This window comes from Anopheles coluzzii, chromosome 2, assembly GCF_943734685.1.
Source record: "Anopheles coluzzii chromosome 2, AcolN3, whole genome shotgun sequence".
NCBI lineage: Eukaryota > Metazoa > Arthropoda > Insecta > Diptera > Culicidae > Anopheles > Anopheles coluzzii.
In genome coordinates, this window is record NC_064670.1 from 115,075,074 (window position 1) to 115,101,429 (window position 26,356).

The following is a 26,356-nucleotide window of genomic DNA, read 5'->3' on the forward strand; positions in this document are numbered from 1 at the left end:
GCCCACGGAACGGAACTACGGCGCTACGGAAAGAACCGTTTTCGAAGGGAAAACTTTTCCCTCAAACCACGGTCGGCCCCCGTTTTTCCTCGACCTCGACGCCACGTTCTACACGACTTGTTATGCGTGTTTTCATTGTCCGTGCAGAAATTGTAAAATTATGTTTAGAATTATGTTTATCGCTGTTGGCCAGCGAGCCGTTGGAAAGGCGGCAGGCGCCAATAATAGCTGCGCTGCGACACTCTCGTACACAGAGGCGGCGTACTGTTCGAGCGTTGTTCCCCGGGATCGTTACGGGTTATGGTGCATCTATTTATTTCTTCATACACCCCGGGCGCAATCGTGCTGCACTTGCCATAAGCGCTATTACTGCATGCGTGTTCGATTGAGTAACGGGTGGTAGTTTGTGCGACAGTTTAAATCAACAACTGATGCTTGATCTAGCGCACTTCGTTCCGGTTTCTTTTTTTCCCCATGCTGGTGTGCAGCTTAAGTGTTTTACTTCGGGAACGACATCCGTAGATTTATTGCTTTATATGTTGTTTACTATTCTGCAGATGATTCTATTCACTATTAGGCTAGTCAAACCAAGATTTATATTTGATTTTGATTTTTACTAGACACTTATTTCGCCTAAAGGTATGTAAATAATAAAAATAATATTTTTATAAACGATATTACCTTTGTTTTGCATACCCTCAGGCGTTATTGAATAAATTCTATACGTTCTACAACATATAAATTTTTCTGCAGATTTTTTTTCGATATTCAACTACATTTCTGCTCCATAAGTAATCTTTGTTACAACTTACACTATTCTGCAGTCTAAATAACGCATCAACTCACTTGTTGCGTCATTACACGAAAAAAATGAAGCATGTTAATGAGCGCTACATGGAACCGTGTTAGTTTATCGATTGCTTTAATTCGTCCGTTTGCGTTTGGCAGATTTGAAAGTCATTTGCATAGTGTAACCAATGTAACGAAAATGAACGTTACAGACACGCTACTTAAACTGTTCCCCAAATGATCTTTCGGATTTTAAAGGCTGTACCATCCCATCAAATAGTACTTTAGTATCTAACCGGGTGCAAAAGTAAAATTACGAAGATTTTTTTCAATTTTCCTTCCAGTCTCTTTTCGATTCCCGCTCATGGGTGGATTTGACAGCGAAACACAAAAACAGGACACACCGTCACACCGTTTCGACATGCAACGGGAAATGTAGGCGCAGGCGCACCGATATTGCCTCATCGAAACTGCTCGAATCTTTCTTGGGACAACAAGTGCGCCGGACGATACCACTACCATTACGGCCGCGAAGCGAAAGCAACAGCAACGTGAGCGCTCAAACACGCACACCGACGCAGCCACAAACAAACGCATGCGAAACACTCAACCACTGCTCGACGGCCGAACAGAGCTCTGCTACTATCGCCGCTGCTGCCACTGCTCGAATCCCGAACACATCCTGTCAACCGTGCAAAGTTGGCTGCCCGCACTGCTGCTGGCTCGGTGCTCAGCGCTCGGTTCGTTCAGTTTTCGGTGTGTTTTCTTTCCTCTCAAACCAGTGCTGCTGTGCTGTGTGTGTGTGCTTCCTTCGCTCCTCTGTGTGTGTGTGTGTTGTATGTGTGTTTTGATTCTGCATTGCCACTTTTCCAAGCGACCGTGCTCGGTCCGTCTTTTATCCATCTTCTTCACGTACCAAACAAGTGCGAAAAGTGGTTAGGGGTGAAAAGATCGAATACGCGCAGTGCGTGACACGATTGGAACACAAAAAAGGCAAAAGCGCGTGAGAGCGAGTGAGAGAGGGAGCGACAGCAGCAACAGCAACAGAGACGAACACACAAAAGGCGTAGGGCAGGAAACGGAAAAGCAAACCCCTCACAAATACACGCACAAGCAGCGAGCACAAGTGAGAGCGCACGTGAGAGCCGCTTGCTAGAAAAAGGACACACATTTTCCCTCGTGAGACCCTCCCTGTAGGGTGAAAGGCATCAACAAGCGAACGAAAGCATCAACGGTCGAATGCCACAGGCAGCACAGGAAAATGAGCTACCGCTAGCGGGTGACTGAGTGTACCGTGTTGAGTGCTGACGATAGCAACTTGTTTGCTGCACACGAATCGGCCCAAAAACCCACTTGTCGCAGCGTCACCGCTAACACTGTGTGCGTTTGTGTCTGTGTGCCAGGCAAAAGGGAAAACAACGGGATCCGATCCCCGCGACGCGAGTTACCCGTGCCGACGGGCATGTATTGGTGGTAGCGCCCATTCTCTGCCACTGTAGTGCCGACGTGAGCAGCAACAGCAGCGCTAGCAGCAGCACCAGCAGCAGCAGTAGGGAGGCAACAAAAAGAAAAAAAAAACAGATTCGTCCGTGGCCACAGTGCGACAGCAAAAAGCAAGCATGGCCGCCGGGCCCGGTGTGGCTAGCGTTTTGTGCAAACCCAATGTGCAGTGAACAATGGCCCCAAAGGCCTCACGGTCGACGGTCGCTTGAAAACTCCGGCAGGGCGGTTGTCTCCTATCCGTGGTCAGTCGCGGCGCAAAATAAAACAGGGAAATCCCTTCGTGAAGACGGCCAAAGACAGTTCAGGTGTGTGTGTGTGTGTGTGTTTGCTAGTGAAACTGTGAACGCTGAAGCGTAGTGGCGCAGGAAAAACGAGCCAAACACCAGTGAGAACCGCCTGCAAACAAGTGTGTTTGCTGGTGCGGAGAAACAAGCCCGCGAGGAAATCGATTCCACGCCAAACGAACGGCCGTGTTGGGTACATACAACATCCTTGCGGCAGTTGTGTAACCGGAAGCGAAGTGTAAACGCAGCCAAAGTACGCTTACAGGCAGCAGGACGGTGAGCTACGCCACAGCTCCCGAGGCGTAGTTGTCCTTGTGAAGTTCGTTACCAACAAGGATACCCCCGTGCAGCACCTGTTGGCATGTGGGAAAGGTTGGCGCGTCCGACGCGGTAATGTAACGCGCTGTAACGTTCTACCTGTTTAAAAAAAAAATCTTCCCGACGGTTCTATGTTTCACCACGACCTCGACGGACAGAAAAAGGTCGATTTTCCTAACGATTTCCCTTCCCTTGCTCCAGCAGGAAGTCTACCGCACACACACACACTGCACCCTCCCTTTCCAGTTACGAACCCTCACTACGAACCGATCGTAAGCGAGCTTAGCTTACCACCACTTACAAGCTACTTGTTGCATTGGGGCCACCCAGTCAACCTCTGCGCCCGCGTTTACTGCCGCACCGTTGTAATAATTACTTCGCTCTTCCATCAAACCCCCCCCCCTCCCTCCCGAAAACCCGAACCGCCCGAAGGCGTCGTCGCGGTGCGGACGTGTCCACGGGTTCTCCCATTCTTGTCGGCGCACGTTGGCCAACCGACGGCTGTCGGTTATCCTGCTCGCTCCCGCTGCTTCGGTTTGATCTACCGAGTTCTTCATTTGCGACCGGACGCCACCGGAAACACAGTAACGACGACCGCGTTTCTTTTTAATGGACGCTCGGGCGTACACGGCACCCATACACACGCCGGAATAGATAGTACGTTCGCGGCACGAGAACATTAAGATGCGTGATACACGGATGTGGATGTGAAAAACTGGCAACAACAAAAAAGCGGAAAAGCAAACGGAGCCCCGGCTCACATCATGTAGCGAGCGGAAGCAATATTCAGACAACGAAAGCAATAACCATTCTGTGAAGAATACGATACGGTGAGGAGATGTAGTCGATAGAGCGATATATTTTAAATGGCAAATCCAATGTACGGTACTCGCAAAAGGGAGGAAAAAGCAACCCAACTATGTCAATATACTATCCCAGCACGGTGTTAATTAGTAGCAGTAAACGAAAGTAAAGACGTCTAATCGCAAACGCGCTGAGTCAGCGGAAAGCATCTCGTTACAAGCACTGGCTCCCTCGGTACGTTCGTTTGTCAAACATATATATATATACTCTGCGCCATTTTGATATTAGCCGAGCGTATCACTGGCCGCACTAGGCGCAGTATAGTGTACAAACAATTACTTTAGGCTCTCTCGTGTAGCACTCGTAGTGTGTGCTCGCAGCGGGGCAACAGGGCACAAAAGACAAACTACCAGAGTCAGCAGACAGACAGCCGGACCGGAAACTACAACACACGCGATGTGATAGCGTTGGGCAACGATTTATGCTGACGGCTGTCAACCGAGAGCGCACACACACACAGACACGCCGGGGCAATTCGCCATCGACACTAAGGGCGCCAAGTGTCGCAAGGATCAGCGTGCTGGATCAGCGGAAAATTATCCCGCAATTCAGTGTCGACTCCAGGAACAGTGTTGACGGAGAGAGAGAGAGAGAGAGAGAGAGAGAGTGAGTGAGAGAGATCGAACAAAACCCTTTCCCTTCCCGAAGCTGGTGTGCAATTTCGCCAAGCCTATCGAGCCGTGAAAGGGAATCGCTGCAAACGTCCAAAATCAACATCATCAGCACCATTTCACTCCTTGAGCACCCTTCCCGCTTTCGGTGCACCTGTGGCCCACCAATTTCGGTCTATCGCAATCGGGCAGGACGAACGCGTACCACCGCTAGGCGTCATACCGGAAAGACCTACTGTGTTTGTGTGTGTTTGTGCACCTTCGCACTTGTGTGTGTGTGTGTGTGCGTGAGGATGCGTTAAAGCAAACACAGACACACAGTGCTCGACGAAGGCCACGAAGCCGTCCCAGAAGGTTCGGAAATGAAGCAAAGCATCTAAGCGGGAGATGGTCCGCTGCGTAACATCGCTCGTCACCCGCCAGTGCCGTCCAGCCCAGGCCCCAGCCCACAGACTGGCCCACTGATGCTGATCGGCTGCCAGAAATCAGCTCGTGCGCATCTCGCCTTCGCCATCCTTTCGGTTCGGTTTCGGGCGGCAGTGAAGCATATTTCATAAATCCAACAAGTGTGTTTTCCTTTTCCGGGCTTTCCAAAAACGGTCCCGTTGGTGGTGGTGGGAAATTTTGTACGCGCGCGTTTCCTTCGTGCTGGTTGCAGAGAAGCGACACGAACCGAACGAAGTAAAAGTAACCAAGGTGCTTGGGTGGTGTTGTGAGCCAGTTCACTACACGCAAGTAAGTGTACATGTGTGTGTGTGTGTGGGGGGGTGATTTTTGGTTGATCGATGATGAACGGAACTCTCTCGCTCATACTCACGAGTGACACGCACAACATTAGTGAAATTATTGTGCCGCTTTAATGCCGATTACACCACACCCGAACAACACAAAAGCCGGCGCTTACTGTTTGCGCCAGCATGTATGCAATCGCACTCCACTAAACTAGCGTACTTGGTGGCGCTCTCTAGCGGAAAGCGCTTGAAGTACAATGTGGAAAGAAGTGTGATAAACAAAAAACTGTACATGATTCGAAACGGATAAGCAATACTACTGTTGAGTTGTGTATAAATCGAAACTATCCCTTGGTAAATCCACACGCCTTCTGGTATGTAACATCAATTAACTAGCATAACTAGCAATCACTAGCAAAAACAAAACAAAAAGCAAAGCGAACCGAAGCGTCGATTCGCTGCTTTAAATCGACCATCGATTTCAAAATCTCTATTCCATCCAACAACCAAAACACAACGCAGCTGAAGCCCAGCCCGCCATGCCGCGCTGTTACATCGTGAAAAAGCAACAACCCCCGGCGATGCCGGCGTACCGGAACCGAACCACGGTGGTAACCGCCACCGGTGGCTCCGGCAACCATCATCAGCAGCAACAGCAACATCAAACGACCACCAGACAGGTGGTGGTGGTCAATGGTAAATCGCTCAAGGAGCCAAGTGAACAGGGCAACCGTACCGCCACAGTCCGGTCAGCCGGCGCGGCCAGAGGCGGGGGCAGCGGTGCCGGCTTGAGTGGTAGCAGTGCCTTGGGAAATGTTATTGTGAAAAACGGCAAAGAGCCAACGGGCGGCAACGGTTTGGTGCTGCTGAACAGTGTCAGTGTCATTAGTGGTGGTCCGGCCGGCAGTGGTGGAGTGTTGGAGAGCTCCAGCAAGCTGGACGGGGCCAGCGGCCGCAAGGCCGACAGTGTGGGCAGTGTTAGTTTTACGCTGGCGAACGGCCAGAGCACGGTGGGCAGCAACGGGGCCGGCATTGTGCAGCGCAAGGATGATACGAGCGGCCCGGTCAGCCCGACCGAGGGCTGCGTTGCGCCGATCTATTACACCAACATTTCGGAAAACAAGAGCGGTAAGTCCCGGGGTGCTCGTTTTGCCCTCCCCTCCCCAACTCTGCCTTTTCTTATGCATAAAGTATCAAGCGGTTTTTGTCCGAGCCTTGCAGGTACATTCTTTATTTGTCCTTCGTGGAAAATCAATTGCCAATATGAAATGAAACATTGAAATTGTTAAATGAAGGTTGCTGAAATAATTTGCAGAAATTTTGGGGCAGTAATCAAGCAAGGTATTCTTAGAAATAGATGATTGGAAATCTTCGGAACACTTGGATGAGCAAGTGCTTTCCGCTCCCTTTCCGATTATCACTATGAGAGATTTCTTCTCTCGCCGCAATTTGGGCGAGCTCTTCCTTCTAAAAACTATTCATTGATTTAAAATTAAATTCAAATTATAAAGGATCTCAAAAATCAAGGCTATGTACTAGATTTGTATACTAAAATATTAAGCATTCTTAATATTAACCATGGGAGTTTATATCGGGCTCCTTGAAGTTGCTAGTATTTAGCTGAGTTTCATTTCTCCTCAACTAGAGAAGTCAAGACAAACCAAATGCTATGAGCCTCACAATCCACTTCAAGTGTTTATGTATCCTCATCCACATAATTCGAACTGAAGATTCACTACTGAACGACAAATCTTGGGAAATGATGTCACATCCTACTTTTGTATTTATCAGGCTTAAAGTAGAGAAGCAGTTTTGTTCATCATCATTACCCAAGCAATGTCACCTCTAATAGTTACGCCCGATGTCCCTTGACGTGTCTCATGGATTTCAGTTGTGCCTTGTGACAGGTTCCATTTGTCCATTCAAGCCAGAAAGCAATGTATCAATTTCCTGATCAATCTAACGTGTCAATCTCGACACGGCTTTAAATTCCTATACGATGCATACCAATCGGTTGACAGTGTGTCCCACAACATTCTTCTGGCAAAACTTGATAGACTTGGATTATCACCACCCCTGGTAAAGTGGATGAAATCGTATTTATGTGGTCGTTCATATGCAGTTAGAATGGGCTCCCACCAATCTAGATCTATCGGTGCCTCTTCCGGCGTACCCCAGGGCAGCAACCTGGGGCCTCTGTTGTTTCTGCTCTACATAAGCGACTTGTGCACGGAACTCCCGGATAACAGTTGCCTACTCTACGCAGATGATGCTAAAATCTATCGTGAAATCCGTGAGCCCGAGGACCATCTTCAACTTCAAGCCACTTTGACTGAATTTGTCTCCTGGTGCAAGCGTAATGCACTAAGCGTCTGTATCGATAAATGCGCCATAATCTCATTCAGCCGTTCAAGAGCTCCAGCGCTGTTTAATTATACGCTTGATGGTCAGAACCTCGAAAGAGTGAACTGTGTAAAGGATCTAGGAGTCCTCCTAGATGCTAAACTCTCCTTCGAAGAACAGATAGACCAAGTAGTCGCTAGTGGCAATCGTCTACTTGGCTTGGTCATAAACATGACGCGCGAGCTTCGTGATCCTATGTGTTTCAAGACACTGTACTGCGCACTTATCAGACCACTGCTGGAATATGCTAGCATTGTTTGGTGGCCAGCATCTACTCGGGCACTTGCGCGGCTAGAGTCCATTCAACGAAAGGCAACGCGCTTCGCCCTCCGTGATTGGCCGCGTCGTCTCGACTACAGAACTAGGTGTCTGCTGCTTGGAATCCCGCCTCTCGCCGAACGTGTTGAGCACACCAGACTAGCATTTATCACGGGAATCTTAAACGGAACCATCGACTGTCCCGAGCTGCTTTCAAGGATTCACCTCTATGTTCCTGCCAGAATACTCCGTCGCCGACCAATGCTGGCAGTCGCTGAAACCCGAACAACATTTGGCTCTCGCAACCCCCTTCTTTGTATGTGCCGTCTATTAAATTCAGCTAACGATATTTATGAGCCTGGAATGACGATAACGGAACTGACTTCACTTTTAAGTGTTCGGAATGCGTTCAACAATAACAATATATAAATGTTCTGTTCGTTATCTAATGTAATGTATTGTAAACAAATTTTGACTCGAGAGGGCTTCATAGTCCATCGATTAATAAACTAAACTAAACTAAACTTTAACCCGCGTACCGTCTTTAAACCATAAATCAGCCTCAAGCCATCGTCACCGAGACCACTTACCGTGGAGCATTCAATTAACCGATTTCTAAAGCCTTACCGTAACATTATTATAGCCCTCCCACCTGACCGCAGGCAAGTCTCCCGCACAGCACGCACAGTCAACGACCTCTCGCCAAAACCCGACCACAATGCAAACGAAGAAAAGCCCCCGCAGCAATCATCATTCCTGGGCTGGGCACGGGACGTACGAGCCGGTTGATTGTGAGCGAAACCTAATTTGTGTCGCCACACCGTAAGCCTGCAACACACACCCGTGGACCCGTGCTCCGTGACCATGTCCGTTTGGGAAAGCCGCCCTTGTGGCCACACTTGCACAGTGGGTTTGGCTGGAAATGGTCCCCGCGCCAGGTTCCAAGGTGGTTTGTGCTGTCGAGGTGGGACAGGTAAAGGTCTCGTTACGATTACTTCACGGACGTATCTTACATTATTCGCAATCAGTGTGGGCGAAAATAAACCGCCTGAATCCCCACCAACCGCATTACACACGTTCGATAGAAGCGCGTTGCGTCAAACCAAAAAATTGGATAGCGCTCACATGGAGCAGCGCGCGTAAGTACGCGTACAAGCGTGACCTTTTCGCGAATCGGTTGTTTTAAACCTGGCGCTGAATATTGGTGCGAGGTGAGAGAAAACAAACGAAAAAAAAATACATCCATACCCTCAATCCAACGGTACCGAAGCGGGCCAGTTAAATTAACACTAATTTGATTACACCCTGCAAAAGCCTGCACCATTCGCGCTCGGTATCGAATCCCTTGCGCCTTTAGCATCACACCTGCACGGCAAACAAGATCCTGGGTACGATTCTCTCGTTGTCATTTAATTATTTCGTGTGTCTTCCTGTAATACCATAACACGCAACAATGGCAAAAGGCAACATAAAAGCGGGCGCGAAAAAAAAGGGAAAATGGTAAGCGCACTCAAAACACGTGTGGGCTACGAACAAGGGAAGTGTAGGGCTCTTCGTTAAACATTCATAGTGACACATTCGGACACCCGGGTACGTGTTGCGTATTTATTCTCGCTCCTTTCGTGCCTCCTTATCACGGCTACCTGCGAGATGCGGCTGCGGGTGTGTTTGGGATAGCCCAACCTGAAATTGGACATTTTTTGTTTGGAAGCATACAAGCCACCGGTTATACCGCCCATAGATGGTAACCATTAATTGCTGTATATAAAGAAGGAGGCGTCGGTACAACCCTTGGAAACCAGGAGAAACCGAAATGGAGGTGTTGAACTGGACAGAATAAGTCAAAAACTGTCACCGTCACACCGTGCCTTTTGGGCATATACCCGAGCCCGCAGGAAGGAGGAGCACTGGCGCAACCTGCCGGCACAAAAATCATTCATACACGACTGACAAAGTTTTCGAATGCTACATAATACGCCAATTTGGCCACACTGGGTTGCGTTCGTCTGTGTCAGCATGTGTGAGCTGTTTGGGAAAGAGAAGTTTGGGCACCGTGACACTCACTCGCTCGCACTACCCGGCTGGTCCAACAAGTTGTCCGTTGATTGAACTCATAATCCAATTAGTCACATCACATGTTCGGACAGTTCGGACGCTCCGGTCTACTGCGAGCCTTTCTGTCCCGGCCTCCATCCGTTGGCGGGGGAACGAGAATAAAATAAAATACGTACAGCTATTATGTACCCTTGCACAGAGGTGTAGAACGAACGGTAACTAATACCGTGTGTGTGTGTGTGTGTTTGGGCGTGTGGGATAGTGTTGCGTGGTGGACCACCATCTGATTTGGTCGCCATAAAGTGACGAGCAATTACGATGGATTTGATGCCCGCACACTCTCCTCCCATGTTCATCCAATTGAGCGCGAGTGGGTATGGGTAGGAGTAAAGAGAGTGTTGAAAAAAGTATGTCATAATTAATTTTGTGCAACTATACTGTCGCGACAATTTGGTGAGAGCATATTGAGTGTATCGGGCGATTTTCACAGCCTCAGTAATCGATAAAATGTTACTGCACGTGCCAAAATGAAGTGCCACGTGGATGCTTTTATTCAAAACATCTTGTTTAAATAAAATATGTTTGGAGCCTGTACTAACTTCGTTGGTTTGGAGGTCTGCACGAAAATAAAGAGAGTAATTTCTTATTCGCGAATTTCACTTGGTTACATGAATTACTATAAAGGAAGATAAAAAGCGCCTAAATGTAGGCTATAATAAAACTAAAAGTATACAAAGACACATCGTGTATATTGAAAAGCGCCTAAAATTATGCAATCATTTCGTACTAACTAACTTTTTACTACTTTGTTTACCAAACTATGTTGTTGTCTGCCACAATTACGAAATTAACAGCAAATTAAACTTACACACTAGCCTGTACAACTTAATATCTCATGCACCAAATTTATACTCATTGTTTTCTTCTTCTATTACCAATAATTAAACATGAAATATTTGAAATGGTGATTTATTTGCACCTTTGATGTACAATCCCGATAAAAAAAACCAAACCCCAACCACCGCCGCGATCCCCTTTTAGCCAAAAGAAACACATTGAAACTGGCCGACCTAATCGAATCAACTGATAAGAACCGGGCCGGGAAGGAGCAAAATCTAATAAAAGAATCAAGAATGCCGGAAGCAGTCAGGTGGTTCGAGTTAAGCAATACGGGCCCGCACAAACGGGCGCACAAACAGGGTACACGGGAGGGTGCAGCAACATTAATTAGTCAGAAAACTGATTCCACCGCAACCCTCACCGCCCACAGCCGTTTAAACCCAGGTAGAAGCGCCGTTTAAACGCCCCGCGGAACCGGGCTAGGAGTTCGGGAAATAGAAAAGTCGCTACATTTCGCCACCGTCGTAACGAACGCTTTAAAACTGGCCTTCCGTGGCCAGCAGACAGGAAGTGCGTGTTGCCTGCTGGCAGAAACGGTTCTTCGTGTTTGCGATATTGTTTACGAAACATGTTTTTAACGCACCACGCACGCTACCGTCTTCCACGCGAAGGGAGATTTGTTGAAAATGTATGAGTGTGTTTTTTTATTGCATGTTTTGTTCTGCGTGAGATAGTGGTGTGTGCATTGTGTTAGTTTTGAGACAAGTGTTTTGACTGTTTGGACACTTACATTTAAATTACTCCACTGATGCTACTGAGGGAGAGCAGATGTAATGCCTTTTCAACAAAAATATATTTGTAAACAATTGTGTTAATCTATACATCACACTTGTTGATTTTTCAAGGTCGATTTATGAATTTTCCTTTATCGAACGCCGCCACTAGAAACGTCACTAATGAGTGATAACTCTCTTGGGGTCTTAAGCGTTACCTCAACACGTGACATTTGTTCATTTATTATTCATCATTCCAACACTCATCGGAGGATGGCAACGAGCGTTGATTAAAGCTAATGTTTCAATTGCCTTCGCAATCAAATATTGATCCACACTTCAAGCAGCGCAGTTATTGGACTAGTAGACTGCTAGTTATTGGACGGGGAAGCAATCCTGTAATACAATGAAAGCAAATAAGGAGTTTGGTTATACTTCAACATCAATTTAGTTTATTTCCAAACGTTCTACAAACTTTCCAGCTCCATTTGAATTGAGAATTTTACTGCTGAAAGCACCTATGATACCACAACTACTTCAAAGCGTACAAAATAAATTGTAAATTCTAGCTTAGTAGTCACTGTACCATTCCGACGCTGCCGGCGGGTAGAAAACGTGTGAACTCGGTACTCTTCTGACAGGTAACCCAAATTGTGCTTCAATCATTTACGAAAGGTAAATGGAAACAAACTACTATAATGTAACCAATCGTCGGCTACACCCACCAGGGACCTCGAACTGTCCATCGCGCTCTTTATGCGGCGCAACAATTTTGACACTTTTTTGCCCCATTTCCCTTCACAGCGCCAACGTCATCAACGTCATCCCAGCGTGGCGCTGGAGTGCACTTTACGTGTGACCTTCCCGATTCTCCGCCACCGCCATTGCTGTGAACATGAGACGCAACATAAGTGCCACGGTAGGCGCTTTGCGGAAAATGTCAGAAATGTTGATTCGCGAAAAAAAGTGCCAAATTTTCTGTAGTGCCATTGACGTTGCGTGCGACACGTAAAATATAACCAACCCGATTTTCACACATACATATACACACACACACACGATGAAACACACGCACAGCATAACCAAGCTCCATTCAGTAGGGTGTCGAATGATCCATCGAGCCTTGGGGTTCGTTATTCGTAGTAGTAGCTGCAAGGGCAAACTGTTACAGGTGCCACTCGTCGAACAGCATGCCGAGTACCGAGGCTGCCCGGTGGAGTGGTGTTGTAAGCGACAGCTAGCCCCCGAAATGGTGAACGGGAGGAAAACGCGCCGAAAACTCACCCAAGTCAACAGTTTAAGCTTGCCACCCGCCGTGCCCGAAAACGTCCCTTTTGTTCTGATTCGGTACACGTAATCAAACGTGTTGCATGAAGAAAAGCGCCAAGAAACAGTTCGTAATATTGGGAGAGTGTGTGTGTGTCTTTAGGAAACCCTTCCAGAAACAAAAAAAACCATAACACAAAATCCGCGGGAGGTCTCTGCGTTCTTCTTTTCCCGGTGCGCGAACGAAAAGAAAAGAACCCAAAATCATGCTTTTGGTCGGGAAAAATTGTAGCTCACCCCCGGCAGACGTGCGAGGGTCTCGTTGGTTACGGTTTATGTTTATTCAAAGGATGATTTTGTTCACTTCGGCGTTTTGCGTTTCCTTGCCTGCTCTTGTTCCCTCTTGAAAAAAAGGGAAGTTTGCCCCGAAACAGCGACATATAAACATTTATCCAGCTCACTGTTCGCCCACTCACAAGCTTATCGAAGGTGGCAACATTTCACCCGACGAGGCGCCATTAAATGTTGCCTCTACCACTGCCACTGCTGCTGCTGTTTTCGAAACATCAACAATGTTGTTGTTGTTAGCATATCGCACCATAAACAGGTTACTACTGCACAAACACCCCATGCTTCTCGCTGGTGCTGGCTGCTCACCACTCCTCTGAGACGGGTTACTTGCTGTCAAGACACACACACACACTGAGGCTGATTGAGTGGCGTGTATCGATTTTGCATAATTTCAAACAAGGTAACAACAGGGTACACGAACCAGGAAAGAACCAATGAAAAAAAGGTAAGCGCCAAAGAGCCACAGCGCCAAAACGAAGTTCAGGAAAAGCAAGGTGCACCAAAATGTAGCACAAACCGGGTGCCGGTGAAGGTGGTGCGCTGTGGAACTGCCTGCAACACTACCCCCACGTGGAGCTAGCTGGGTAATGTAAATTGGAATTTCGGAAAAAGGCACTCCGGAAGCATGTCAAACAAGTGTCGGTCAAACAAGTCGGCAAACGCCGGAGTTAGAATACGAGTGGGTGAGTGGTAGTAGTTGGCAGGAGAAAAGGACACAATCTGCTCCATCAAACAGAAGCAAACACAGAAGCTGAAGGTTGAGAGAGTTAAGAGCTCAAGTCAATTTAAGACATTTTATGAAATCTCCTACTGTTATGGCTTCACTTTTCGTACGTATGCTGGATCGCACCGGCAGGTCAGTCCGGCAAGCAATAGCTACACCGGACGATCGTGTAATGCTTACGGCGAATTTGTTCCAGTAATAAACAAGGTGCAAAGCCATTGACGACATAGTTGGTTGCGTGTTTTGGGTATCATTTAAATTTGTACTGCCACCTTAAACTTGCCAACTTGGATCAAGTAGCTTTCGCTGAATATTTTACGATGTAAGCAATCTGCAAGTTATAAGAGGCAACAATGCTTTTCGGAAAATGCTGGTGCTTGTTTCGTGTAAAAATGGAATTGTTTATGTTTTCTAGTTTTTTTTCTTTTATTTTATTCATTTAGAAATCCATTTGAACAATAAGCTGGAAGGATATGCTAACCAATTTAATGGTTGGGTAGTTCGAACATTTACATACTACGCATACATTCAGGCGCACAACACTTACTATACGCCCGAATGTATGTAAAGGTAGATATGTTTGGCAACAGTGTTAATTTACCATTTATCGTGAGAAAACATATTTTGTAATAGTACTAACGCCTTCACAAATGAACCTGATTTAGCAAAAGTAAAGATATCGCATACGTAAGCTACGGTTTGTGTTCTAAAAGAATTTACTTTCGGAACCATTGTTTAATGTTTAAGAGAATACAGCATATCCTTCAATTCATCGCCCCAACACAGACACACACTCAAGTAAACCTCAAAGCAGATTTTCTCGGAACCGCACCCGGTAATATCACTTCCTTTGTTCATCTCACGTCGTTACAAAGAATCAACACGTCTCGGCACGATCACGAGCTGCATCGCTCAGCTCCCGCCAGCTCGCATGTATGCATGCAGCATCGTGCCGCCGCCCGGTGGTAAAGGATAATTCATGCCGCATTAAGCACCCACCCGTACAGTATCGATTGGCGCTAGGCACCTCACAACATCCCTCAGCACGCTTTCGCACACTCTCTTAAAGTCTTGCTGCCAAGAGATGAAAGATATCCAGAGGCAGACGAGAAGAACCGGCACTAGCAGTTGTGTTTAGCAGACGGAAGCAACTGCACTGAAGCACTAAAAGACATGGGGGGAGGAATTGGAGGAATATCTTCCTCAAATCTTGCACGTCTCGAAGCCACACGAACGCACCAAGCGCAAAGCTTGAGGTTTAATTGTTGCCTAGCTTTACCGAGCATAGATAATGGTTAGTTTCAAGTATACTACAACACGGATCCGGCCAACCCCCACGGGCGAAGTATGGAAGCGAACGACCGACGGATGCGCCCCCGACAACATAGACCTCCGGAGTGTAAAAACCCGAACCCGAAACGCTCCCTCTCGAGTTAATCTTAATTGAGTAGTTTTATGATCCCATTATTTCAGACAATGATTAAGGCATCGATAGCTCGGTAAATTACGACTAAATTGACCACCACCAACAACACCACTGCTGCTGCTGCTTCTGCTTTTCGCTGAACTGACCGCACCGGGTCAGCGTTGGCAAAATTAGACCATCCGACCTTTCGTGTCTTGACCGTTCCGGTTTGCCCTCGCACACTCACACGTGGTGCGCCGGCTCGTGGTGGATGGCGGTAGAGAAATTAAGCCTACGTTTACCGTTTATTTTACACCTTGGGAGAGAAGGAGCAGGGATTACGGTCGGATCGGGGTAAGGACTCATTGCAGTTTCACTGGCAGCACCGGCCGGGTTGCATCGTTTCTAGTCATCCAGCGTTGCGCTATCCATAGACCACAGCCACAGGATGTACATGAGCACACCGTTCTCCCACTTACCACCGCCGGAGCAGTCCAGCCGTTTGGGATGCGAAATTAGACCCGGGACCAAGTCAGCACGTTCCATCAACATCATCATCATCATCATCGTCATCAATGTCGTCGTCATAAATGAAGTACAAACAACGTAACGATGCAAATCGGACACTTTTTAGGCTCACCGCAATGGCTTAGCATTTACCGGCGACATTTCCTGCCCGGTGATTGGCTGCAACTTTAAAGCGATCATTTTTGTGGTGGTGTTTTCCGCATTTTTTGCGATACAGAAACTTCAAAAAAAATGTTCATGAAGTTGTTGCTGGAGTCTTGTATAATTTGTTTATTTCAATACTTTTGAGTATGCAACGAGTTCTTTCTTAATGTAAAATATCTTACAAGACAAATGTCGTAATGTTGCATATTACATGTTAGCAAGATAATAATCGTTTTTTGAAGATAACATCTTTATACAATCCCTTCCATCAGTTGTTTTTTTGCATTATTAAATATTGTTTTTTTTTCGTGAGGATAGCTGCTTGAATGATTACAATGTGGAGAAAACGTCTGCACGAAGGCCATTGCATGTTGGTGGAGGCTTTTGGCAACCAAGTTATAACAGATAAAGAAGACAAAGAACGGTTTAGGGCGTCAATTTGAAGATGGACACTCGAGAGGCGATACTCTGTGAAAATCCATCAAGATCTCGCAAAGACACTTGAAGAATCTCGGTATGTCCGTTCTTGTTTATGAAAAGCAATGAGAACGATCAGAAAGGTGTGCAATTGGGTTCAACATCAGCTGAAGCCGAGGACGGCAATAGTTCACATGCGAGCAATTATTAATGAACACCTGTAAAACGTACCAAGAAACATTGGAATGAGATAGATGAAGATTAACCAATAAATAATAATAATATTGATCCCAATCCGCGATATAGCCTAAATATTGCTTTTTCGAAGTAAAATCGAGTCGTATCGATAGAGCACTTTTCTAATTGAGATTTACACAAAAATTTTATCAATACATAGTTAAATACGAGTAAAATGTGCGTTTTTTCGAAAACATTCGTCTAAATGTCTTAAAAACGCTTTAAGCTCATTGATACTCCTAATACCGAACCAAATGAAGCACAAAGCCTTATTATTCCTGCAATGAAAGCCCTAAATTTCGGCTATTTTGCATGGCTGCCTCTTACTAACCGTTCTAACTAAAACTATCAATGCAGCACAATAAATCTTAATCGCTTTAGCACGATCATTCCTAAACGTCAACGCTCTCCCGCCCGAACGCACCACCAATTAAGGTCACCAACAAGTCGCACCTAATTCCTTCCAATTTTGCGATGCTTCACCCCAGCCACCCGTTCGCATTCCCATTTGTCCATAATTTGATTGCCACTCGCGGGGGGAAACTCACCGTTGCGTTCGACTCACACTACCACAAGGTTCAGGCCAATCAAATCGCCATACCTCCCTCGTCCCATCTCCCTTAACTTTCCTCCATTGAAACGGTCAACGGTGTGTGTGTGGGGCTTCTCGAAAAATCGAATAATTATCGTAAAACTTTATCCCAACTTTCCATCAAATCACACGATCTCTGGCTCACCACGCTTGCCAGATTTGAAGCTCGCCAGACCAGACCAATCCAACAGCTCGCCAACCGTAGCCCGCACATGGCAGATGCGGCACCGTGCACCCCATCCCTAGCCAGCCATCCAGCCAGGCAGCCAGCAACACTCACTGTAGTGGCGGAAATTAGAAAATTTTCGCTAAATTTATTTTACGACTGACCATTACTCTAAACATTTGCCGGCAGCATCGGCCACACCTATCGCACTTTAATTTAACCTCAAGAAACCGTACCCGTAACGCGGCGATTGCCTGTTGTGCTATTTTTGACGACTCGGTTGGCATGGTGGTGGTTTCCGCTTTTTCCTGCCTTATCTTCCTTTTTTTTGTCCACGGGAATCGTTCAGGTTTCCCTCTCACTCGCGCAATACTTACGCGAGTAGATCAGTATCTCGTCCTGCCATTGCTTCCGCAACGGTGTTTTTACGCGCCAGCGGCAGTACCCCTCGGGAGAAACGTCAACTTCCATGCCTGGGGCCAGATTTCGCCCTTCACCCCTGTCGCAACCAGAACCTCAGTGGTCCTCAGTGAATCAATTAAAATTTTATGGATGCAGTTAAATTTTATTTTACTTCACTTTTAATTGGAAAGTAATTGCCAACACTGGCCGCTAGACTATGCGCTCCTGGATCGGCGCTCCCCTCGAGCCACGTGGAGCTGCGGTTGACCTAACAAAACGGCCCCGCTCTACCGGGGCGCGTGTTGCGTGTGAGTATGTCTCGCTCCCTCCCTATCTCTCTGGCCGGACTATTTGCCAGGTTTACCCGCACTGGATGATTTTTCGGCGAACCTGATGCCCAAAATTGGTCCCGGAAACTGATGCGAGAATCATTGCTCCACAAAATTGGTGTCACACTGGCCAAATGGCCCGGTGCTGGTTACTTTTAAGCTCGGAAGCTGGCGGAAACGGGCCCGCAGCGAAAGCGTTTGCAAGTAATTGGTAAATATTTTATGATCACACGTTAAACCCGTCGGCCCCGAAGTAATGGTCACTACAATAGTCGTTTGCTGTGGGTAGTTTCGTACCGGTGAATATTAATGCAAAAGTAAAGAAGTTAATGTTCGATTTGGCTTTTATTTTGCTGAAACTATCACTGCAGCAAATCTTCATTTATGTAGCGCTTGAACCGTATAAACGCCTGCTACTATGCAATTCCGTATTATTTAACACCCGTATTTGCTCCAAGCGTTACAAATATGGTATAAATATGGTAGAAATAGTTCTACAATGCTTTAGATGCACCTTACAGAGGCTATCGAAGCAGCATGTATATAAATTTCCCAAGCAATAAGAAATTGCGAGATAAACTATCTTAACGTTATAACTCACATATTTTTCAAAATCACTCACAGTGAACTACATCAAACTCACAACTACACACCTACCTTTAGCATCAACAATTTATCATTTCTATCTCGAACGCAACTAGTACATCCAACAACAACAACACTTAAACCTTAAAATCTGGTCGCTTAAAACTGGAGCCATTTTGACACAACAAAACGCAACGAAAACAACACTCTAAACAGCCCTCCAAACAGCAAACAAACGCCATCATAACACCATTTACTCTCAAACAAGATGCCTCCCCCGAGGGGTATCGTTCACAGAAAAACCTCCCGTGCGTCAATTGCCGTTTCATCCCCCTTGCGCTGCACTTGTTTCGCCGAAAAACCCAAAGTGGCGATCGAAACTGCCACGTCGGCAGCAGCACGGCCCGGTGTGTAGCCTTTGGTGGGGATGTAAGGCTGTCTCGCCGGTTATCCAACAAGACCGATAGCGGCAAAGAATCGAGGGAGTGAAGTTAACCATCAGGCTCCCAGCAACCCCCGCGCTAAAGGTCATTAATCTTGCTTATAAAAACACATAATCCCTTATAAACGTGTATTAAATAAATATTTATTGAAGTAGATTCACTCCTTTGCCTCGTTTGCACTCCCGGTGAAATTGGCAGATGAAAGGGGAAAATCGCACCTTCGAAAGGCAGCGATTCTTGTGTATACTAAGGCAGCATTCGAGAAGAGCGATTTCTTGGGTGTAATGTAACATTTCACCACTTTGACGAAAAGGTTAAACTATTGATTGAAGTTTTTGGAGTTAAGAGTTCAATAATGTTTCTTTATGAATGCCCTTTAGGTCCAACAAAGATCGAAACTCATGCGCATATTTGCAAAGAACATGCTTGAGCAATATTTTCTGTAACATGAATCATAGAAGGACCAAATCTATCCTTCAAACTTCGCGTTCCCGCACCAGCTGAACCCACAAAGCACACAGAAGACAACAAAACATCCTCTCCAGCACGGAAATTGATTACATATATTTCGTGTTTGATCAATAAATTTATAACAATTTCTCATATTTATTCACCGGGTTTGAAAGGCCCCGAAACCCGATCGCATAACATATGCTTCCCGAACGAGCCCGCGCTGCCGTTGTTCACGTTAACCAACCACTCTTTCTCTTGGACCACCCAACCAACCACCCGTTGGTACGGTCAACGCAACGACCATCAATAATAATCCGTACCGCGATGGGCGCTTCCTCCCCTGCCCAATGGGCGATAATAAAGCAACACTTTATGCTTGTTAAGAGCCACCCACCTGCCACACCAACACAGGCCACCCAAACGACCGAGCGGTATTGGTTTTACAGTAACGGCAGCGAGCAGACATTTTGATTTGCTTATTTTTATTTCATTTTTATAGCCTTCATCCTGACACGGTCGCATGTTTCGGGCGCTTGGATGTGCTCGTGTGAATGTGTTTGTTTTTTTTTATATTTTGTTTGATAATTTTGTGCACATTCTTTCGTCCGTGCGGTTGGGTGTATGGGAGATGTGGAAAGCAAACACAGAGTACACAAACATCGTCCACACAGATAACACGATGTTTCGTGCTAAGGAATTCTTCGTGCACGCAGGCATTGCACACGGTGGAGGAAGGAGATACAGCGAAGGACACACCAACTCACACGGTCGTCTCACAAACGTCTCATAAAATAACCATAATCGTTCAAACGTGTTGCTCACGCGTGCAGAATAGGCCAAAAACAAAGGGAAAGGCGCATTACTTCCTTCCGCCATATCTAACAAACAAACAAAAAATACGCGAAACAGTAAGTGCGTTTGTGTGGATGGTTTGTCCCACCAAACGGTTTGATGCACTCGTTAAAGGTAAATGATGGATCCATTTCGGGGCGAAAGTAACTTCACGTGCAAGCAAGTTATAGACTGTGTACCGCTCGCTGCTAGAGGTGACAATGGAACGCTCAAACTGGCGACAGAAGCAGCAGGAAACAGGTCGTAATATTTTAGTACATGGATTGTAGTGAAGAGCGTCGATTGCTAATGTCTCGATTGTAAAGTATTCAGTTGTCAATTCAGCACAAACATGAAGACGATTTTTTTGCTGGAGTTTGCTGCTAGAGTAATAATCGAATTTCTGGATGCATTACAATGTGTACTGCAAAATTTATTCAAATTTCATTCACAAATCCGCAGATTAAGGTATGATAAGCTTTTCCCCTGTACAAGAATCTAGTAAAATACGTCTGCACTGTACAAAAATTGAAAAAGAACGGTTTGTTATTTGCATTGCATACTATCAGGCTGATTTCAACAACGCGATTATGCAGTATGCAATCCGCATGGCAGTCTATGCTGAATTTATTCAATTTACGTTATAATTACATATTGAGGGTAACTCTTACTAACAAGTTTACTGCCTGCTTGAGTATTAGCTAGCTGTGAAATATTTGGATAAAACCTTCAGTTATTGAAGTAGAATTTCAATTTGCAAACAACCTTAAAAATGCATTGCAAACGATGCTTTAACAACCAGATTAAATTGATTCTCCAATAAAGATGTCGTCCGACTGTTGGTGCAAGGTGGTAAATGTCACCGGTAATCCCAACTACAAGACAACGCTCACTCGCCCACAACCCCGTAGAATGCACCGGACCGTTTAATTGTTTGTGTTTGTCTCGACCGGGCAACGTGCAGATGCACCTTTGGTATGTCCCCAGAGGTCAACCAATTGACTTGCTCCTACGACGAAGATGTAACGAATGAATCCCTCCTCTAACGCTCACACTGCCTACCCACCTCACCGTACCTTCCGTACAGGTTCAACCAGGTCGTCGTGCAGGTAGGAGTGTCCCGAGCCATGCTGTTTGATGTAGCGCCCGTTTTGAAGGCACTGATCCATTTTGATTAGTTTTATAACCACCCGACCACATCCAGGCACAGGTCGCCAGCAGAAGTATGAGGCTATGGCTGGTTTGTGGAGAGGGGAATGCAAAAGACGGCCACTCGTAATTACGAAACCCGGTTCCAATCGGAACGCCCAGAGGCTGTTGCATATTTTATGCCGGCATCCCTAAGCCTGTCGGTTTGCGTTTCATTCGTTTCCACCGCTCTGGACAGCGCCGAGCATGCGTTCGCTCCCCCCCCCCCCCTCCCTCTCTCTCTCACTCTCTTCTTTTCCCTCCGGCACCACCCAATGCTAACGCATCGGGCACAACTAGGGAGGAGGGAGGGAGTGCTGCTGAGGAAAATCTATTACACCGGTGAGAATTAATCACCCTTTTGGAAGCTGTTAATTTGTTTTATGGTGTAGTATCCAATTATCTCGTTGCACCAAATGCACTTACGCACACGCTGGCACGCCCGAAATGCTCGGCCTCATGGCTCAGGGATTCGCCCTTGCGAAGGTAAACATTCGGTGTCCTTTTTCATTTTGGCTCGATGTGCGAAATGAAAGGGAGGATGGGTCGCCTAGTTGTCATTCGTATTACGCGCGATGGATGGGATGAATAGGCTCGTTATGCGAATGATGTGAAACGTTTCTAGAATGACAATATTTGTGTCAAAAATATAAATCATCTAAAAAAAGGTAAAATCATTCGAAAATAGAAGAAGAATTGCAAATGAATCTATGTCGCCAGAAAGTATGCAATCAGTCGTACACGTGCTTTTGATCAGGTGTAATTAGCATCACGAAACATAATTTTCTTTCAAATCCATTATATTTTCATGCTTCAGTGTATTCGTTTAAACGATATTGATGTTTATAAAAAATAACTTTCAGCTAAAGATACAATTAACACAATCACTAGTTCCTAAAAGTATGCAAATGTGATCAATTTCCCTTTTTATATCAGTTTCTGAAGAATAAAGCATATCTTTAGGCGCTTTACGAACGCTCTCAAGGCAATACATCAGTTTTGATAACTTATCAAACAACTTTTACGATATTCCATTCCACCCTCCAACCTCTTTTCATTCTCTTGGCCTCCTCGTTGACCTTAATCCTACCCCCCGCCCACCGGGCATCTTCCATCACCCAACGTACATACACTACTTTTCATCTCCCGCATGCATTTCCTTTGCGGTCCTTGCGACAGGGCAGGGGCGGGGAGGAAGGGGGCCGTTTATTCCTTCCAACCGATCAAACACGCGCGTCGGCTTGCGGTTCGCTCGTCCGTGCAGTGCTACCGCGATGACGCGCCACCCGAAAATGCGTACGGCGGGCGCGTAAAAACGAAGGAAAACACCATTAGCAGGAAATTTATGTTTACGGGAAATGAATTTATTGATTTTATGTTTGGTCACCCGGAGGACCAGGAGCAGCGTCAGTGCAGCCCGGTTGAGCGGAGGTGAAACGTGGAAAAGTGGCCAACCACAACAATCACCACCCACCCGGGGCTGTCCCAACCCAACCCAACAACCAGCCATAACATCGGTGCACCACCCAGACACACAATAGCCGACCGGCGTGTTTCCATATGGTTCCCGGGAAGCTCGTGTTAGTTCGATTTTCCTTTCCCACTTCCACGTGCGGGTGGGCCCGTTTTTATGGTGTTTCAATTGGGCGCAAAGAAAACAACTTTACTGCGAGACTGTTGCGGATTTTCTTCATTTTATATCCCCCCCCCCCCCCCCTCCCCTTCCCCTTGCTCCATGGGGTGGCCGTTTTTTTACCCATCATTAAACAAAACCTCCGTTTCTGGTACTTTCACCGCACAAACCAACGGAATCGAGGAAAACAACGATACACGCAACGGTTGTAATACGTTTCTTCTGTTCGGCGTGTTCCACTGTTTGAACCCTTTTGATCATTCTACCGGGTGTGCCCCAGCTATCATGCCATCCATCCATCCCGTGCCGAAACATTATCTTCATCACCGGGTCGGGGGAGGGGTGGAAAAAATGGCAAAACTTTTATGGTGTTGCATTGGAGGTTTGCTGACGAGCGAATAAAAAATTCGAACAGATAGAGCACTACCGAAAACATAACCCTCTCTCACCGTCTGCCTTTCTCTTTCTCCGTCTCACTTTCCCTCTCGCTGCTCAACATTCATACAAATGTTTTATTTATTGAAATTATGAGCCATACAGTTATAAAACCGAATGAATTTCAATAATAAATCTGATTGAATAATCAGAATTTATGTCAAAAATATTCAAATGCGCGACGTGTTCGACGAGCAGAAATGGCTGTTGCACTTTCCCTCTCGCGCGTACCGCTCTGGTGGGCCAACCTTTTTTTCCAACCCCAAACGGGCGTCCAATTTTCACTCTCTTTTGCAAAACGGAGCGCCCCATAAATAGAGAAGAGAGAAGGGAGGGGTAGCGGTGAGCAATTTACGATCCTCACTTCACTGTTTCCTTTCCTGCATCGGCAAAATAACAAGCCACAAGGTTGGCTGTTGTACGGGGGCATTTGCTTCGCTGCCCCCCCCCCCCATTCCCGAACAACAACAGATTCCCTCTGGCTTGGTCCAACCAAGCCGCGGTGGGTTCAATTGGTATTCGCTGCTGCAACAACGAAACGGCCGTACTAATGCGGTACCATATACACGGAAATCAGCTGTATAATCTGCGCTGTGGTGCCATAAAGCTTGCCGTAACGATGTCATGCAATTGGCGTTAGTAGATGGAGGGTGCTACATACCGCAAAACTGCGCTCTGTTGGCCTTTTTTTTTTTTTGTTGTGCAGGGATATATTTCAATATCAAAACAACGGCTCTTTTGTGAAGGTAAACGCGGTAAAGCGGAAGAGTTTATTTATTCTACAGCAAGTGTTGCATACATTACACATCATATTGTACCGTCGTTTAGCAGTTGTTTAATGTTAAAACAGGCTGATCAGCGCTCTTTAAATGATCTTCTTGATTGATTGATTTTTCCAGGGCCAGGCCACGAAAGTGACAACTGCTTCCCACTGCCAGGTTTGCACTGGTCACAAAACCGTCCTGTATGGCGATTGTATGAATGCTAACCAAACAGGATGCAAATCTCAGCCCCCGATTCAAGCATCTGTTCGAATAATCAATTACTCGCCACCATTCAAACACTTGTTCGCCATTGCGACAAACATGGATCGATGATGCTGATGATGATGGTTCAAAAATTTCACCCTACAGTCTTGGCCACCGTCTCTGCCATCGGTCAATGTTGTTACCCCCCTGCTGCCTTTTAGGAGGCCCACATTTTTGTGCGCCTGAAGACGAGATGCCGTACAGTGTCTGCCCTTTCAAATCAGCTCTCTCGCACACAAACATCGCTCTATCGCACGTTCTTCTGCAGCCCGGCCCCGGTCATCGCAGCAAACATGGTGTTTGCCTTCTGTCGCAGTTTAATTAAATTTACCTTTCCAAAGTGCACGGGGAACGCATCACGCCCGCCTTCTGGCAGACTGGTTCTGCAGCCGGTTGGCTGGCTCGCTGGCTGGCTGTTTGCGGGCACGATGGCACGATACTGTTTGCATTCTTGCAATGAGGTGAACACTTTGGCAACGCCATCTGCCCCACTGCTGCTGGCCAGATTCTCCCGCGGGACAGTGCGCCATCTTCTGGCGCTATTCTGAACGTGCACTACTGTACCGGTGTGTGGGGCTGTGCTGGTGCGTTGTCCTTCGCTCGGGAAGATTTGTCTCAATTATAAAAGTCGCTATAAGCAAATTAACCTTGCCGGTGCTGCTTCTAACGTACGCAAAGTGTATCCAAGGATCATGTCCCAGACATGACCGAACGCACGGCATGAACTGCATACGTGCACTGTTCGTGCATAGCTGCTGCCCACGCACAAGCCCACCTGGCCCAGTGGTCCATCAACGGTGTGACATTAGACCAACGGCCAGCAGACTCTGAGCGGCTCTAATCGTTCTGTGGAACGTTACTTTCGAAAAGGCAACGCACATTATCTCATTCTAGCAGGTGGCTTGCGATAACTTCCGGCTCGTTTTTTAAACACCAACCCCACACTACTTTTCCATTCGAAATCAAGGTCTAGAGGGTCGTCAGCTGGAATGCACAGTGTCTTCTTCAAAAGGTCCAGTGAGCTCCGAGGTCTCCCGTGATGTAATGCATCTCCATGCACAACCGCCCTTCATCAGCACCGATCCGATATGCGGAGGTATATTTGGTTGCATATAAATAGGTATTTATAGATGTGGTCCAGCTTGGTCGGTTGGGCCAGCAAATCGTTCCATCAGACACACACACACACACACTGCAGACCGTTGGCTACACAATGGAGGCTAGAAATAATTTAAAATTCATACAGCCCCTTCCCAGGCTTTGTAGAGATCAGGCAGTCTCTCGTGTCCTATTGGAGATACACGCTAGAATTCGTATCCTCTCGTGGCCAGCAGCGAACCAACACTGGACGTACGTATGAGCTCATGTGACTGGTGCTTTGCTGCAAATGCTGCCCAGCTCTGCGGACTGCATCCTGCAAACGTGTCCGGACACCTGTTTGGTACACAATTTGTGCGTTGGAAAGCGGTACACGGGCGTTTGGGATTTAAATCGAGCTACCCGACGTGCGATGCGTACTAAATGCGCTAAATGTTACGCCGTTTATAGGGACGTAGGCTTGAAAACGATTGTAGAGTTCCTACAAAACTCGCCGTTGATAAGTAGTAATAAAATGAAAAATACTTTCATAACATCATCTCACCATATATCATTGTAAGGGAACGGGGTTTAGAAACAAGTTTTACAAAACTATAGGTTCCATGGGTGGCTTCGCACAGTTCTTACTAGTTACCAGAGTAACTAAACTACATTTCCCTTGGGATTTAATTC

At 46.5% G+C, this 26,356-nt stretch overlaps 1 protein-coding gene across 1 annotated transcript in view; it reads left to right on the forward strand.

The window, feature by feature from the left end:
* The first annotated feature begins 1,009 nt into the window (after window positions 1-1,009).
* Window positions 1,010-26,356, forward strand: part of LOC120948672 (mucin-5AC-like) — a 38,359-nt gene continuing 13,012 nt past the window's right edge. Inside the window, exon 1 of the mRNA XM_040365276.2 lies at window positions 1,010-6,228. Coding sequence (XP_040221210.2) covers window positions 5,640-6,228 — 589 coding nt within the window. The 5' untranslated portion in view covers window positions 1,010-5,639. The remainder of the gene's footprint in view (window positions 6,229-26,356) is intronic.